Consider the following 18,038-nt stretch of genomic DNA (forward strand, 5'->3'; position numbering starts at 1 on the left):
TCAGACAACCGAACCACAGTGGCTCACATAAACCGCCAGGGAGGGGGTCAGGTCTCCTGCCCTCCATCGGGCGGCAGTGGAACTGTGGCTGTGGGCTCACAAGCACCTTCGCTCGTTGAGAGCAGCGCACATTCCGGGCTACTTGAACGTAGGGGCAGACCTCATGTCAAGAGGGGGTCCTCGAGACGACGAGTGGTGTCTGCACCCGACATTGTTCTACGAATTTGGGAACAATTCGGGAGAGCCGAGGTGGACCTGTTCGCGTCACGTGTGAACGCGCAGTGTCTCCTATGGTTCTCCCTGAGGAACAGGGACGAACCGCCACTGGGAAGAGACGCATTGCACTACCCGTGGCCGAAAGTTATCCTGTATGCATTCCCTCCGCTGTCTTGCATTCTCCCACTGCTAGCCAGGGTGAGGTCAGAGGAGCTGTCAGTGATACTGATAGCGCCCGATCGCCCGGGGCTCCGTGGTTTGCGGAGATGAGTCAGATGTTGATTGCGCCACCTTGGCCAATTCCACATCGACGAGACGCGTTGACTCAGGCGGGAGGCTCGATAGGGCAATGGCCCGTAATCGGCCAACCACTGAAGGCTTGGTTCCTGAATGGGACAGGTTGAAGCGCCGTGGGTTGTCTGATGCAGTGATCAGAACAATACAGGGCGCAAGAGCCAGTTCCACTTCTAGGGTGTATACCAGCAGATGGAACGTTTTCTCACGATGGTGTGACACACAGGACGTGGACCCCATGAGCTGTCAGGTAGAGAGTGTGCTCTCATTCCTGCAGTCTGTTTGATAAGCAGAAATCGCCCTCCACCATTCGAGTGTTTGCAGCGGCAATTTCAGCTGGTCATGAAGGGTTTAACGGGAAAAGCGTGTTCAGTCATCCATTAGTGAAACGTTTCTTATTGGGAACGCTAACGGCTTTAGGCCAATGCCTAGAGCTACGCTGCCCAAATGGGATTTGGCACTGGTTCTCGAAGCACTATGTAAGTCGCCGTTCGAGCCATTGAATCAAATACCCCTCAAGATGCTGTCTATCAAGACGGGCGCTGTTGCTCGCCTTGACTACCGCTAAGCGAGTCAGTGATTTGTGTGCACTGTCGACGAGACCCGACTGCCTTGCCATTAATGGCGATCTGAGCAGAGCGGTGTTACGTCCCTAACCCGGCATTTGTGCCGAAGGTTATTAACAGTGCATATAGATCACAGATCGTGAATTGTGGGCTTTTCATCCCCCTCCCCATGGGGAGAGGAGTGAGGAAAAGCTTCACTGTCTCTGTGCCCAGTACGCGCTTTGGCGTGTTACGTTAGGCGCACAGCGGCGGTTAGGTCATCGCCTCAGCTGTTTGTGTGTCACGGTGCGGCTGCATTAGGTAGACCACTTTCAAAACAGCGATTGTCTCATTGGCTTTGTGAAGGCATTGAGACGGCGTGACGAGGCGGCGGGGCAACAACCGCCTCAGGGTATTAGGAGCGCACTCCACTCGTGGAGTAGCAGCTTCTACTGCCCTCTTCAGAGGAACAGAGGTAGAGGATATTTGTAGAGCAGCGTCATGGTCGACACCGTCTCCTTTTATCCGTTTCTATCTGTTGGATATGTCTTCTAACTCTTTGGCTCGGTCTGTACTCAGCGTGGCTGAAGGGAGACCTTGAGCAAGACAGAGAAGGAAAGCAGGATTGGGACCATGTTCATAAATCCGCTTTTATTAGAAGTAACATATTATGGATGGACATGTTTTCTAACTCTTTAGCTCGGTCGGCTTTCAGCAGAGCTGAAAGGCGATTTTGAGATGGAAAGAGAGGACAAAGCAGGACCTTGGACAGGCTCCAATCAGGTCCGCTTTGGTGAAGAAAACTTGTTATGGCAAGAAAATAAGCTTTTTAACTCTCAAGCTCGATTGCATTCAGCGCAGCTGAAGGAGAATCTTGAGATGGAGGAGAGAGAAGCAGGACGATAGACAGGTCTCTATCAGGTCCGCTTTGGATGAAAAGCATATTTTGCAGCATGTCTCCTGACTGAATGTGTCAGTATGGTAGAGACATGTATTGAGTGGACAGAATGTGAGGTCATCTATCTGATGGTTCAGTTTAGTATGACTGGTATATTTTGTTCCTGCCTACTAATCTCTGGGTTCCATTGAGTGAGTAAGGCGGTCTATTGGACACATAATGTAGAATGACATTTATGTCATTCCATTAGTGGACGATAGCGTTGTCACAGAATATTGAGGCACGGCTATCTGCTAGTACAGATTAGCATGGCTTCTATTCTGATGATCTGCCCAATAGCCATTGCCATTGTCATTGAGCTAGATGGGGCGGGTCTATAACCGATGAGGGGGCGACAAACCGGACAGGAAGATCAAGTCAGTGACTCAACCCACACAAGTTGAGTGTAGCGAAAAAAGCCTTGCACAACGTGATGCACCCCTTGTAGGGACGGCATGGGAGAGCACTAGCAAGCCAGTGACTCAGCCCCCGGCAGAGAATCCCAGTAGAGAGGGGAGCCGGCAAGGCAGAGACAGGGTGGTTCGTCACTCCAGTGCCTTGCCGTTCACCTTCGCAACCCTGGGCCAGACTACACTCAATCATGGCACCTACTGAAGAGATGAGTCTTCAGTAAAGATTTAAAGGTCGAGACCGAGTCTACGTCTCTCACATGGATCGGCAGACCATTCCATAAAAAATGATCTCTATAGGAGAACAATTACTCCATGCCGACACATCTTTCTAGCTAAGGTACACGCTAAAGCTATGTTGCACTTGGTGACCTCTGACTGTTTCATCCTAACATTGATGGTGCCGACGTGGATGACAATATCCCTATACCATCTACACTCGCCAGTTTTAGCCTCAGCCAGCACCATCTTCAGATTAGACTTTCCGCGGTAGCCCTGCTCCCTGGTAAACAGTGTATGATCGCTGGATGACTAGGGTTTTCAATTAGTCCGAGTTAATGGTAGGAGGCTTCGGTGGGTCAGACCCCGTAACGGATGGAGGAGAGACCTGGGAAGGCTCTGACTCTGACTGGTTGCTTAGTGGGGAAAACAGGTTGAACGTTTCTATCGGCTGAATGAGCGACACCGGTTGAGCATGCCGACAGCATTTCTTTCCAGAAGCCGTGAGAAAATGATCTGGCTGCGGGGACTGTGCATGGGGATCAACACTACTACCTGTACTTACTGGTGGCACAGACGCTGTTTCATCCTTTCATACATTTACATTGCTTATGACTGCATCTGAAGCGATAGTTCTCCTCTAAATGATGAGTACAGTGACTGCAATGAGATGGCATAGTGTTAATGTTACTTAGCTTTTCCGGCTGGTGGAGTTTCTGTAGAACCATGTCCAGATAAAGGGACGGGGTGATAAAGGTGAATGAAAAAAGTAGAGTGAGGACGTTTGTAAACTTAAATACAGAGTTTGATTAAACGGTTATTAAAAGTAAAAAGCGAAAACAGTTTGGCAGGTAGCCAAGTAGCAACAAACAGCACGGAGACAACGTGGAATTGTGAACACACACACACACACACACACACACACACACACACACACACCAGACTATGTGAACACACACACACACACCAGACTATGTGAACACACACACACACACACCAGACTATGTGAACACACACACACCAGACTATGTGAACACACACACACCAGACTATGTGAACACACACACACCAGACCATGTGAACACACATATACACACCAGACTATGTGAACACACACACACACACCAGACTTGATGTACTAACTCTCTTCTCTCCTCCTCTCTCCCTCCCCCTCTCCCCCTGTCCTTCTCTAGGCTAAAGACTTCATCCATTCTGAGTTGTTAGCCTACCTGTATTCCTGTGGGGACCAGGGCAGTATGATGGAGGAGTCAGCCGACCAGGCTCAGAGGAGAGATGAGATGTTGAGGATGTATCATGCTCTGAAAGAAGCCCTGGTGATCATAGGGGATATCAGTACTACCACAGTGTCGGCTCCTGTACCTCCACCTGTAGACGACACCTGGAGGACCAAGGAACCCAGGTAACAGAGAGACATACACACAAGGCTCTCACTATGTCAATGTACATTTGGACGTGAATCTGGGAATATACATATATTTATTTCCCTTTTCTTCCACTATCTCTATATATTTCCCTCTATCCCCCATCTCTCCCTCTATCCCCCTATCTCTTCCTCTATCCCCTATCTCTTCCTCTCTCCCCCTATCTCTCCATCTCCACCTATCTCTCCATCTCCCCCCTCTCTCCCCCTCTATTCCCCTCTCTCTATCTCTCTCCCTCTCCCACCCCCCCCAGCCCCCTCCTCAGGCCAGACCAGCTCCGGCCGCTGCCCCCTCCCTAGTCGCCCCCCGGCAGTAAGAGGCCCCACCCCCGCCCCACCTCCTCCAGTACCCAAAACCCAGCTCGGGCGCCCCTCATCCCCTCTCGACCCGGACCCCCACCAGTCAACATCTACAGTGGGGCGGACCCTGTTGCCAATGTCCCCCTGATCCCGTCTCGCCCAGCCAGGGTACCCCCAGTACTGCCCCCCGGCATACCCAGGTAAGAGCTCTGCTCCTGGGCAGGGCGGTGTGCACGCATCGCCTACCTCTGGGGGTATGGAGGGTAGAACTACTAGAACGGTCTATTGGGTCACAATGGATCGCTGTTGTTGGTAATGATGTTACATTTAGAGGTGTGGTTTAGTGGTGGTAGTGGTGGTGGTGGTGCTGGTGGTGGTTGTGGAGGGGGGTTTGGTGGTGGGGGGTTTGGTGGTAGTGGTTGTGGAGGGGGTTTGGTGTATTGTGGGTTGTGGAGGGGTTTTGGTGTATTGTGGGTTGTGGATGGGGTTTGTGTATTGTGGGTTGTGGAGGGGGGTTTGGTGTATTGTGGGTTGTCAAGGGGGTTTGGTGTATTGTGGGTTGTGGGTTGTGGAGGGGGTTTGGTGTATTGTGGGTTGTGGAGGGGTTTGGTGTATTGTGGGTTGTGGGTTGTGGAGGGGGGTTTGGTGTATTGTGGGTTGTGGAGGGGGTTTGTGTATTGTGGGTTGTGGAGGGGGTTTGGTGTATTGTGGGTTGTGAAGGGGGTTTGGTGTATTGTGGGTTATGGAGGGGGTTTGGTGTATTGTGGGTTGTGGAGGGGGCTTGGTGTATTGTGGGTTGTGGGAATGATACATATGTTTTTCTCTTCTCTCCTTCCTCACTCCTCTCACCTTCCCTCCCTCTCTCTCCCTCCACCTTCCCTCCATCTATCCCTCCCTCACTCTATCCCTCCCTCCATCCCCCATCCCACCCTACCTCTCCCTCCATCCCCCACCCACCCTCCCTCTCCCTCCATCCCTCTCTCTCCCTCCACCTTCCCTCCATCTATCCCTCCCTCACTCTATCCCTCCCTCCATCCCCCACCCACCCTCTCTCTCCCTCCACCTTCCCTCAATCTCTTCCTCCCTCCCTCTCTCTCCATCCCTCCTTCCCTCCCCCTCCCTCCCTCCCTCCTCTTGTCCTCCTCTACAACAGAAGACCCCCAGCGGCCCCAGGCCGTCCCACCATCATACGCCCTTCAGAGCCTTCACTGCTGGACTAGACCACACACACACACACACAGACACACAGACAGACACACACACACAGACACACAGACACACAGACACACACACAGACACACAGACAGACACAGACACAGACACACACACACCCACACACACACAGACACACACACACACAGACACACACACACACACACAGACACACACACAGACACACACACACACACACACACAGAAGAAGAGAGAGAGAGAGAGAGAGAGAGAGAGAGAGAGAGAGAGAGAGAGAGAGAGACAGCCTTAAAATGACCAATTCCCACTCCTAATGTCCTTTGACTACAACAAAACAATGTGTAACGTTGATGTTTTATTCCCTAACATGATTCAAAACAGTATTTAATGTACTCTCTCTTAATATTGTCATATTATTGTTCTTTCATGTATTCTCTCTTAATATTGTCATATTATTGTTGATTGTTATTATTTACGTTTGTTCATTTAAGCAACACTATGTACTTTTGATGACGTCGTTTTTTAGCTTTGTAACAATGTTTAATACCTGCAATTTTTAAAAAGTGATAGAGAGAGAGAGAGAGAGAGAGAGAGAGAGAGAGAGAGAGAGAGAGAGAGAGAGAGAGAGAGAGAGAGAGAGAGAGAGAGAGAGAGAGAGAGAGAGAGAGAGAGAGAGAGAGAGAGAGAGAGAGAGATTTCTTTGTTTAACTCTAACTTACTTTAATGAACTTAGTTCAAACCAGGGGATATGATATCATCATCATGATATCAAACAGGTTTAAAAAATGTAAATGATTGTTGTGAATACCTAGAACTTGTTGATTCTTGTATGACTTCTTTACATGGAGACATTCCATTTTTTAAATAAAAAATACACTCCATAATTAATAACAAAATACTTATTTCTTTATGCTGTTTTAAATGTTTCTGTGCTTCTGACTGGATCATATGTACATTTGTATTTTTAGGTATAATCTTCACTATGCACCTCAATATGCAGGAATATTATATATTAAAATCAATTTTGATAAAATGCTAATTATTCGTTAAAATGAATTGATTTCAATGGAAACTAGTTAGCTTCAACTGCCCTCACAGTTCACTCAAAGAACAGTGGTAACCAGTCAGGGTTGGGCTCCATTCCATTTCAATTTCAGTCAATTCAGGAAGTACCAATTCTCTTCAATGCTCTTTAATGAGAAACATTTGGAATTTGAATTTGGTTTACTCTCTGAATTGGCTGGAATTTAAATGGAATTGACACCAACCCTGTAGTCAATATAGTTAGCTAGTTTCTCATCAGTTATCGATGTTCAAAGGACCAAATTAGTAGTAGTGGTGTTAGACAAGGACCGGGATTCAATCAAAGATGCATTGTCGATAAGCTCACTGCACTTGAGTTTTAATAGGTCATTTACAAGGATCATTGTTGAGTGTTGTTGGCTTATCGCCAATGCTTCTTTAATTAAATCCCGGCTTTTAGCCAAGTGTGTTGTAAATGGTAGCTTGCTGTCAAAATGGACATGCTTCCTGAATGGACCAATAAAAATGGACCTGCTTCCTGAATGGACCAATCAGAAACCAGACAGAGGGGTTCAAAAGTAGTGCACCACATAGGGAATAGGGTGCCATTTCAGACTCTTTGTATTCTTACCTGTGGCTTTCCTATTGAATGAACAGATTAATGAAACGATTAATGAACAAAGGAATGAATCACTGGGTGAACTGGATAAAATAGTGTGTTAAGATGGAGTGATGGAATAATAAAGGAATGAACCACTGGGTGAACGAGGGATGGGTAGAATGGAACAGTAGAGGGAAGAAGGTGTATAAAGATGGAGTGATGGAATAATAAAGGAATGAACCACTGGGTGAACGAGGGATGGGTAGAATGGAACAGTAGAGGGAAGAAGGTGTATAAAGATGGAGTGATGGAATAATAAACAGATAAAGTGGTATAAAGGCACTGAGGTGTGGTGGCTGCTCTTTTTGTTGCTGTTCATCCCCCCCCTCTCTCTCTCTGTCTCTCTCTCTCTCTCCCTCTCTCTCTTTCTACCGTCATCTCTCCCCCCCTCTCTCTCTCTCTCTTTCTACCGTCATCTCTCTCTCTCCCTCTCCCCTCATCTCTTCCCCTCTCTCTCTCTCTCTCTCTCTCTCTCTCTCACTCTGTCACTCTCAATGAATGCAATCTCTGTAAATTACCTTTAAAAGGCACTGCTCTATAACACTCCTTGGATTGAATCGTGTCCCTAGTATGGAGCAGCTGACAGACACACCTAACAATGTATACTAATGATGATGATAGCCGGTTAAAGTGACATCATCCTACGTCTAACTTCAGGGTCATGTCCCCTAATCTTTTGAATGGGCTTGACGATTATATCATCCAATTCGTGAAAACGTGGTTATTTAAGATAAATATCTAATTATATTTGTGTTTGTCGATTAATGTACTTATGCCAGATGCCTTTCATGAGGTTTTGCCTGAATACCATTGCATTACGTTTTTGCCCATTGGAGACCATTCAAAAAGCCTACAAAAGTTTAAAAAATACAAGGCCACTTCATTGAAAATTACGTGTCACTTTCTTAGGGTAATGCCACGTTCAAAACAACCAGGAACTCGAACGAGCTCCGACTGGGTAAATTATTGTTGAATGGTCATCCAACTCGGAATTCCAAGTCGGAAACTCAGGCATCTTTCTAAATCTCTGATTTTACCACCTGAAGATCACTGACATCATGATTTTACCAGAACATTTTCAGAGTTCCCAGTTAACTTGAAGGCACCATATGCAGCGGTTTCTGTGATAAAATATTATATCTGTGTTTGTCGAATTTACATCTGCCAGATGCCTTTCATTAAGTTTTTGAAGACCATTGCGGTACGTTTTTGCCACTTCCTGAAAAGTGTGTAACTTTCATAGGGTATACAGCAGTCTGTGTGTTTGTCGCTAGGGGGGAACAGCTGTCCAATCAGTACCTTATTAATCCTGGACCCTAGCCACAAACTGTCTCAGAGTAGGAGTTCTGATCTAGAATCAGTTAAACTTTATAGATCATAATGAAGAAGATTAAATGGACCTGATCCTGGATCAGCACTACTACATTGACGTGTTTTGTGGATAACTACACCATTCCTCAAATCAAATGTTCTGTCTTTATTGTGTAAACAAAACACAGGTATTAAAATCCCTGGCTGCCATGGCAACATGATGAAGAATGATCAAAGTACTTCTCCCTTCTTAGTTACAATCACAACCTTACAATCACAGACTGCATCCCAATTCTCCACCCAATGGTGGAAACTCTGGAGGGAGTTTCCCCCATTGGTAAATCCATGATGGGAAATGTGCAAGGCAAGTGCACACTTGGGGAAAAGGGTAAAGGATTGGGGACCATAATTCGGCTCTGGCATTTCTAACAGGCCCACTTTTTATTTATTCTCTCACAACCCTGCTCCCTGATTGGCTGTGAGGTGGCTGAGTAGGCGTGTCTTTATGTACAGACCCGCCTCTTGTCATCGAATAGTCTGCAGACGGTATAGACCTGAGAGGAGGGACAGACGGACAGTTAGACACGCTGTGTGTGTGTGCTTCAATTATTATTATTAAGGAAAATAGGTGCCTATACTGCAATACAGCAGAGTAAAGCAGAACATTTTTATGTTTGTGTTTCTTAATCATCACAGTTAAAACCGGAGCGCAACATTTATCAGGTAAAGTCCACAGAGCATACTGTATAATAATATACTGTATATAACAGACAGTTGCATGACCTAGGCTACACAGCATGGTAACGCTATTGATCCAGGAGGACTACGGACAGTTTCCATCCGCACAGCCATCTCAAACAAAACAAGAGCGCGGGCCTGTGCGCCCTCCACCATTTCAGCACCATCAGCTGGCTGGACAGAGCCTCCAGCGGACCAGCGTTAGGCCTTATGCAGTGCATTCATTTATTACAAAAATGGTCATCATTAAAATTAACACCTTAAAATGATTTCTTCCTCGTTTCCCGAGCAGCAAAATCTGCAACCATGTCCTTGAAATCAAGTGTCTTGAGTACATCATTCTCAAGAGCCATAAGAGTCAAATAGTTCAGTCTTTCCTGTCACTCTGTTTTTGACAAGAGACAGCTTTGAAAAGGACCGCTCCCGATGCACTGGTAACAGGTAAAGTCAAGAATATTCGCAAGGCAATGTCAACATTGGGAAACTGCAGTAGATTCCTCTGGCTCAACATGTGAAGTGTTTTTCTCACTTTTTATGTTCTTTAAACTAGACGATTTCATCTGGAAAATCATGTTGCAAGTTTGATAGATTTTTCCTCTGAAGGTTGTGTGCAGATGAATGTAGGTCTTGTGAGGAAACTGAAGGCATATTGTTTAAAACATCCAAAGTAGTTATTTAGCTCTTTGTATGACTCATACCTCCTATCAAACTCAGCAATAAGTGTGTCAATCACAACAGTGAACACACCGACGGCAAATTTCTGCTGACCTGTCATTGATAAACGACTGTCAGGCTCTGTCTCTGACCACTCATCAGCATGTTTTTTTTTTCGTCTTCTCTTTTGTTGCGTGTCAGGGTTGTAAAGCGTTTAATGTCTAGCTAGTAATATATTATGCTAACAAGCTAGCAAGAGGTTGCATAGCCACAGCATTAAGGCATAGCGCTAGTACGCTCAAATGAAAGGATGCCGTTCGTTTACAGTATACTAAAATCAACTAATAGTACAGTGAGGGAAAAAAGTATTTGATCCCCTGCTTTGTACGTTTGCCCACTGACAAAGAAATAATCAGTCTATAATTTTAATGGTAGGTTTATTTGAACAGTGAGAGACAGAATAACAACAACAAAATCCAGAAAAACGCATGTCAAAAATGTTATAAATTGATTGTCTTTGTCAGTGGGCAAACGTACAAAATCAGCAGGGGATCAAATACTTTTTTCACTCACTGTATATAGTATGTAGTATATACTCATTAAGTACAACATCTCTCAAATAGGCCACCAAACGAACAGCGTTAGACAGGTCCAGTTGGGCTGCCTGAAGTGCACTGCTTGTATTCTGAAAACGTTGGACTATTGTGTTCCACGAGTTTCAGAGAAAAGCAATCTCAAAGTTTATCCATTTGGGTATAGAGCGTTAGAGCCGCGTAACGCGTGGCCAGATTGAGTAAATACTTCTCTTACTTTTTAACTCTGGGAATGGGCTCCGAAGTAAGCATTTCACAGTTAGTCTACACCTGTTGTTTTTACGAAACATGTGACAAATAAAATTAGATTAGATTTGACAGATACACGCACAAACATATACACACACACGGTTCCACCTTTCAGATACTTATTCACAATGTCCTCTAGAGATCATCATTTCATTACAATATGAATTGATATGTTCAATTGATAGTACAGTATCCCAATTGCCCGTCTTAAATTCCCCATCAAACTAAAATCAAATCTTTATTTGGAATGTAACACTTCATTGGCTTTTGATTTCCACCAGAATAACTAGGAAGACGTTAGCTCCTCAACACCGCGCGCCAGTGCACGAATAAGGGACTGAACTGCATGGAGCCTGTAATGCCCTGTCATGCTAATCCAGGCCACATGGAGGCGCTATGGAGCTAGCCTTTAATGATACCATGCTCAACCCGGCCCCGGGGTAGTGCACCAATAAGGGGGTGCACTGCATGGTACAGCACCGTGTAGGTGAAGTTTCCCCTACACTCTAAAAATAAAAGGTTCCTGGAGTGTCCTTTAGGGGTTCTTCGAATTGAAACTTCTAGGGGTTCCCCCACAGTTATTTGAACAAAAACAACTTTAAAAGGGTTCTTCAAATAATCCCTTTTAATGGATCCTCAAATAACCTTTTGAATAACCTTTTGAGGTTAATTTTTGAACTACCCCCCTCACCTATTATTATTATTATTAATAATACACATTACAATAACAATATTTTAGTTCTGTGTTTATTATGATTTGAGTTGCAAAACAGAATAAAAAAATCCAAAAATGGGGTAAACTAACAGCAGAGCCCCAAGTCCAATGGGTATATCCTCTGGGATTTTTAGGTTAATGTGTTGATGTTCTCCGTATCCATAGCCAGAATGATTTTGCAGTGCATGGTGATTGAACAGGTTTCCTGTTATATTCATCAGAGCTGTAGGGAGGGTGAAGTCTGTAAATCCCCAAAATAGTAATTATACAGATGATTAACAAAACATGCACACGACAGAATTCATACCTTGGTTATTGTGGTGAATGTGAATGAAAAAAACTGTTTTGATAATGGTTTTCATACACACACCTTGTCCATAATGTAGAGTCCTATGGGATATTCATTGACGAGGTAAGGAAGGAGGATGGTTAATGTGATCTGCATAACATGCCAATACCAACTGACATATCTTTGTATGCCTCCTTGTCTGTATACCTGCAGACACAGACACGAAAGTGAGCAGTTCAGTAATCTGCGCCCAATACAGCAGCCTTCAACATATTCTTATAGCACACATATTCTTACCTCTTTGTTGATTGATATCCATTGAATTGAGTTCATTTTCTGTTTTAGAAAGATTTGCACAAATATGAAAAGATAGATGGTATCATCATAAAAAATATCAGGGACAACCCTTACCTTACATTTTTGCACCTGCTGTCCTTTCAAATTCAAATATTTCTGTTGGGCAGTTAGGTTCCTGCAAGAACCCCAACCAACTAAGGAAGTTCCTCGATGAACCCCACCATCTATGGACTTCTTGGAATATCCTTTTGGGGGCCATTTTCAGTGCCAAGAACCCTAAGGTTCTTCGAAGAACTTTGAGGGATCTTAGAATAACCCTTGTTGAACCCCTCATTTTTAGAGTGTAGACACTGATCTGGGGTCAGTTTAGCATTTTCCCCACTAATGGTTAACAATTAGGTTATTATATTATATATTATCAATATTATTTATATTATTATTATTTTTATAATTAGGGGAGGGGAAGCTGATCCTAGATCTGTACCAATGAGAAACTTCCCCCCCAGAGAGCATGGAGCCTGTAATACCTGCTGCCATGCCACTCCTGGCCACACGGGGCGATGTGGAGCTAGCTTGGCTTGTTGTGTTTTCAGAGTGTTGTGCAGTTAGATGTGTGTGTGCAGTTAGATGTGTGTGTGTGTGTGTGTGTTGTTAGATCACGGGGCGATGTGGAGCTAGCTTGGCTTGTTGTGTTTTCAGGGTGTTGTGCAGTTAGATGTGTGTGTGCAGTTAGATGTGTGTGTGTGTGTGTGTTGTTAGATGTGTGAGAGACTGTTTATGTTTCTGCTAATGTGTCTCTGGTTGCTCCTCAAGACAAGCTGCAGGTTGACACATGCATGCGGACACACACACACCTTGTGACTTAGTGGATGTCAAAGACTCACTTCCTTTTCCTGTATTATCCTGAAGGATTGTGGGATGCCTACCTGCTGCTTGTTTTGGTTTAGTAACAGATGCCAGTAAGAACTAACTGACTAAACAAAATGACTTTGTTCTTCTCCCTCTATCTCTCTCTTTTATTTTATTTCACTGCTCCACTACCTCTCTCCCCCTCTGTCTCTCTTTATCACTTCCAGACTCCTCCCACTTCCCTGACCCCTCCCCCACTTACATGACCCCTCCCACTTCCCTTGGGCTAAAGGAGATCCTAATCAAATCTAAATCAATCAATCTCCTCTCTCTCACTCAATGAATGAGTAAATTACCTTTAAAAAAGCCACACTGTTAGCTGTCCAGTGCACTGCTCTATAACACTCCTTGGATTGAATCGTGTCCCTAGTAGCTGACAGACACGCCTAACAATGTATACTGCTGATGATGATGCCTTCTTGTTAATACTTTATTAAAGTGACATCATCCTACGTCTGACTTCAGGGTCATGTCCCCTAATCTCTTGAATGGGCTTGACGATTATATCATCAAATTAAATATATACGATTATATTTGTGTTTGTCGATGAATTTACTTCTGCTAGATGTCTTTTATGAGGTATTTGCGCTGAATACCATTTAAAAAGCCTACAAAAGTAGAAAGAACTACAAGGCTACTTCCTGGAAAATGACGTGCAACTTTCATAGGGTATACAGCGGTCTGTATGTTTGTCATGATGTCGGTAGGCCACTAGAGGGCAACAGCTGTCCATTGCAATCAGTACCATTAATCCTGGGACAGTAAACACTAAGCATCTCAGAGTAGGAGTTCTGATCTAGGATCAGTTTTGCCTTTTAGATCTTAATGAATAAGATTAAATGGACAGGTTGGGACCTGATCCTAGATCAGAACTACTACTCTGAGGTGCTTTGTGGATACGGCCCCAAGGTCTGGTCCTATACAATAAAAGCACTACACCATTGCTTAAATCAAATGTTCTGTCTTTTATTGTGTAAAAAAAACCAACATTAAAATCACTGGCTGCCATGGCAACATGGTGAAGAACGATCACAGTACTTCTCCCTTAGTTACAATCACAACCTTACAATCACAGACTGTATCCCAATTCTCCACTGGACTCACACACTTTTTGTAATGGTTTTAAAAGCATTGGAACGGTGTCGTCATTGGCTGCAGGGAGTTCTAACCATTGTGAAATCCATGACTGGAAGTGTGCAAGGCAAGTGCACACTTGGGGGGGGTGGAAGATTGGGACGTAGCCAAAGCGTTAGGGTCAACGGTAAACTAGGTTCTCTGTAAAATGATTCTCTGTCCCCTGTACCGCAACTGAAATTAGATGGACATGTTCTCTCTCACACACACACACACACACACACACACACACACACACACACTCAAGGAAAACAAACCACAAACATGCCTGTTCATCTAGATATCAGCATGGAATCTTACTGGCACATAAAACTCAGTAACACCAAAAAAACCTGGCCCTACAAGGTGATTGGCTACCCACAACAGGTCACAAAGACATGGACCAATGACAGGAGAGGAGGGACATTAGGGGTTGGGTGAGGCTTGTTCTGGGAAAATAGGAGGACCCATAGAAATTCAATTACTAGAGTGATTTAAACCCAACGGGCACTTATGAGCGGATCACATCCTTAATGCATAGTGGGGAAATGATGATGACTGACTCAGGGGCGGACTGGGACCATAAATCAGCTCTGGCATTTCTAACACACTGGCCCATTTTTTTCCTTGACGCCCCCATTACTAGCTAGATACTTTTGTTGTTGTTGTGCAAAATGCTAATTAAGCCCAGCCCATCTGGTAATTGCCGAAAATGTCAGTCCGCCCTGGACTGACTGATCTACAGATGATGAGTCTCCCATTCTAGTCATTCTATTTCTATGGGATGATCGAAAACAGAAAGAAACAAACATAAAGCCTCTCAGAGTAGGAGGGATGATCTAGGATCAGTTTGGCCTTTTAGATCATAATGAATAAGATTACATGGACTAGATTGAACTAGATTACTTCTTCCCCCACCCACCATAAAAAGGAAAAAAGTGGTTATCCCACTGGCTATCATAAGTTGAATGCACCAATTTGTAAGTTGCTCTGGATAAGAGCGTCTGCTAAATGATGTAAATGTAATGGACGGGTGGGGACCTGATCCTAGATCAGCACTTTGTGGATACGGTCCCAGAGCTGCGTTCAATACGCACAAACAGGGTGGAAAATGTTTTCCGGAACACAAAGTGAACATTCTTATTGGACAAATTGGAGGCAGAACCTCTAAACGTTCTAAACGTTGTCTAGTTCTGTGTCTAATGAACACTGGGTTGAGCCCAAATGGCAAAGTTGTACCGCAGAATCCAAAACGGCACCCTATTCCCTAGATGGTGCACTACTTTTGACCAGAGATGAGCTCTAGATAGGGAATAGGGTGCAATTTGTGACGCAGAATACTTCTTCTGTATCCTCCTCTGCTTCATTCCTCTCTTCCTCCCATAACCCTGCTCCCTGATTGGCTGTGAGGAGGCGGAGTGGGCGTGTCTATGTATAGACACGCCTCTTATCGTCAAAGAGTCTGCGGACGGTATAGACCTGAGAGAGGAGGGACTGACAGTTAGACACTGGGTGATAATGTTACCTGAGTGAGTGTGACTACACTAGTATAACTAGTGTGTGTATAACCAGTGTGTATAACCAGTGTGTATAACCAGTGTGTATAACCAGTGTGTATAACCAGTGTGTATAACCAGTGTGTCTAACCAGTGTGTCTAACCAGTGTGTATAACCAGTGTGTATAACCAGTGTGTATAACCAGTGTGTGTAACCAGTGTGTGTAACCAGTGTGTATAACTAGTGTGTATAACCAGTGTGTATAACTAGTGTGTATAACCAGTGTGTATAACTAGTGTGTATAACCAGTGTGTATAACTAGTGTGTATAACCAGTGTGTATAACTAGTGTGTATAACCAGTGTGTATAACCAGTGTGTATAACTAGTGTGTATAACCAGTGTGTATAACCAGTGTGTCTAACTAGTGTGTATAACCAGTGTGTATAACCAGTGTGTGTAACCAGTGTGTGTAACCAGTGTGTATAACCAGTGTGTATAACCAGTGTGTATAACCAGTGTGTATAACCAGTGTGTATAACCAGTGTGTATAACTAGTGTGTATAACTAGTGTGTATAACCAGTGTGTATAACCAGTGTGTATAACCAGTGTGTATAACCAGTGTGTATAACTAGTGTGTATAACTAGTGTGTATAACCAGTGTGTATAACCAGTGTGTGTAACCAGTGTGTGTAACCAGTGTGTGTAACCAGTGAGAGACAGAATAACAACAACAAAATCCAGAAAAACGCATGTCAAAAATGTTATAAATTGATTGTCTTTGTCAGTGGGCAAACGTACAAAATCAGCAGGGGATCAAATACTTTTTTCACTCACTGTATATAGTATGTAGTATATACTCATTAAGTACAACATCTCTCAAATAGGCCACCAAACGAACAGCGTTAGACAGGTCCAGTTGGGCTGCCTGAAGTGCACTGCTTGTATTCTGAAAACGTTGGACTATTGTGTTCCACGAGTTTCAGAGAAAAGCAATCTCAAAGTTTATCCATTTGGGTATAGAGCGTTAGAGCCGCGTAACGCGTGGCCAGATTGAGTAAATACTTCTCTTACTTTTTAACTCTGGGAATGGGCTCCAAGTAAGCATTTCACAGTTAGTCTACACCTGTTGTTCTTACGAAACATGTGACAAATAAAATTAGATTAGATTTGACAGATACACGCACAAACATATACACACACACGGTTCCACCTTTCAGATACTTATTCACAATGTCCTCTAGAGATCATCATTTCATTACAATATGAATTGATATGTTCAATTGATAGTACAGTATCCCAATTGCCCGTCTTAAATTCCCCCATCAAACTAAAATCAAATCTTTATTTGGAATGTAACACTTCATTGGCTTTTGATTTCCACCAGAATAACTAGGAAGACGTTAGCTCCTCAACACCGCGCGCCAGTGCACGAATAAGGGACTGAACTGCATGGAGCCTGTAATGCCCTGTCATGCTAATCCAGGCCACATGGAGGCGCTATGGAGCTAGCCTTTAATGATACCATGCTCAACCCGGCCCCGGGGTAGTGCACCAATAAGGGGGTGCACTGCATGGTACAGCACCGTGTAGGTGAAGTTTCCCCTACACTCTAAAAATAAAAGGTTCCTGGAGTGTCCTTTAGGGGTTCTTCGAATTGAAACTTCTAGGGGTTCCCCACAGTTATTTGAACAAAAACAACTTTAAAAGGGTTCTTCAAATAATCCCTTTTAATGGATCCTCAAATAACCTTTTGAATAACCTTTTGAGGTTAATTTTTGAACTACCCCCCTCACCTATTATTATTATTATTAATAATACACATTACAATAACAATATTTTAGTTCTGTGTTTATTATGATTTGAGTTGCAAAACAGAATAAAAAAATCCAAAAATGGGGTAAACTAACAGCAGAGCCCCAAGTCCAATGGGTATATCCTCTGGGATTTTTAGGTTAATGTGTTGATGTTCTCCGTATCCATAGCCAGAATGATTTTGCAGTGCATGGTGATTGAACAGGTTTCCTGTTATATTCATCAGAGCTGTAGGGAGGGTGAAGTCTGTAAATCCCCAAAATAGTAATTATACAGATGATTAACAAAACATGCACACGACAGAATTCATACCTTGGTTATTGTGGTGAATGTGAATGAAAAAAACTGTTTTGATAATGGTTTTCATACACACACCTTGTCCATAATGTAGAGTCCTATGGGATATTCATTGACGAGGTAAGGAAGGAGGATGGTTAATGTGATCTGCATAACATGCCAATACCAACTGACATATCTTTGTATGCCTCCTTGTCTGTATACCTGCAGACACAGACACGAAAGTGAGCAGTTCAGTAATCTGCGCCCAATACAGCAGCCTTCAACATATTCTTATAGCACACATATTCTTACCTCTTTGTTGATTGATATCCATTGAATTGAG

General features: G+C 44.0%; 1 protein-coding gene across 1 annotated transcript in view; it reads left to right on the forward strand.

Moving 5' to 3' along the window:
* Positions 1 to 4,056, forward strand: part of LOC123484180 (dynamin-2-like) — a 37,864-nt gene extending 33,808 nt beyond the window's left edge. The window contains 1 exon segment of the mRNA XM_045214214.1: positions 3,815 to 4,056. Coding sequence (XP_045070149.1) covers positions 3,815 to 4,045 — 231 coding nt within the window. The 3' untranslated portion in view covers positions 4,046 to 4,056.
* The last annotated feature ends 13,982 nt before the right edge of the window (positions 4,057 to 18,038 follow it).

The sequence above is a fragment of the Coregonus clupeaformis genome, unplaced genomic scaffold (genome assembly GCF_020615455.1).
Source record: "Coregonus clupeaformis isolate EN_2021a unplaced genomic scaffold, ASM2061545v1 scaf0217, whole genome shotgun sequence".
Taxonomy (NCBI): domain Eukaryota; kingdom Metazoa; phylum Chordata; class Actinopteri; order Salmoniformes; family Salmonidae; genus Coregonus; species Coregonus clupeaformis.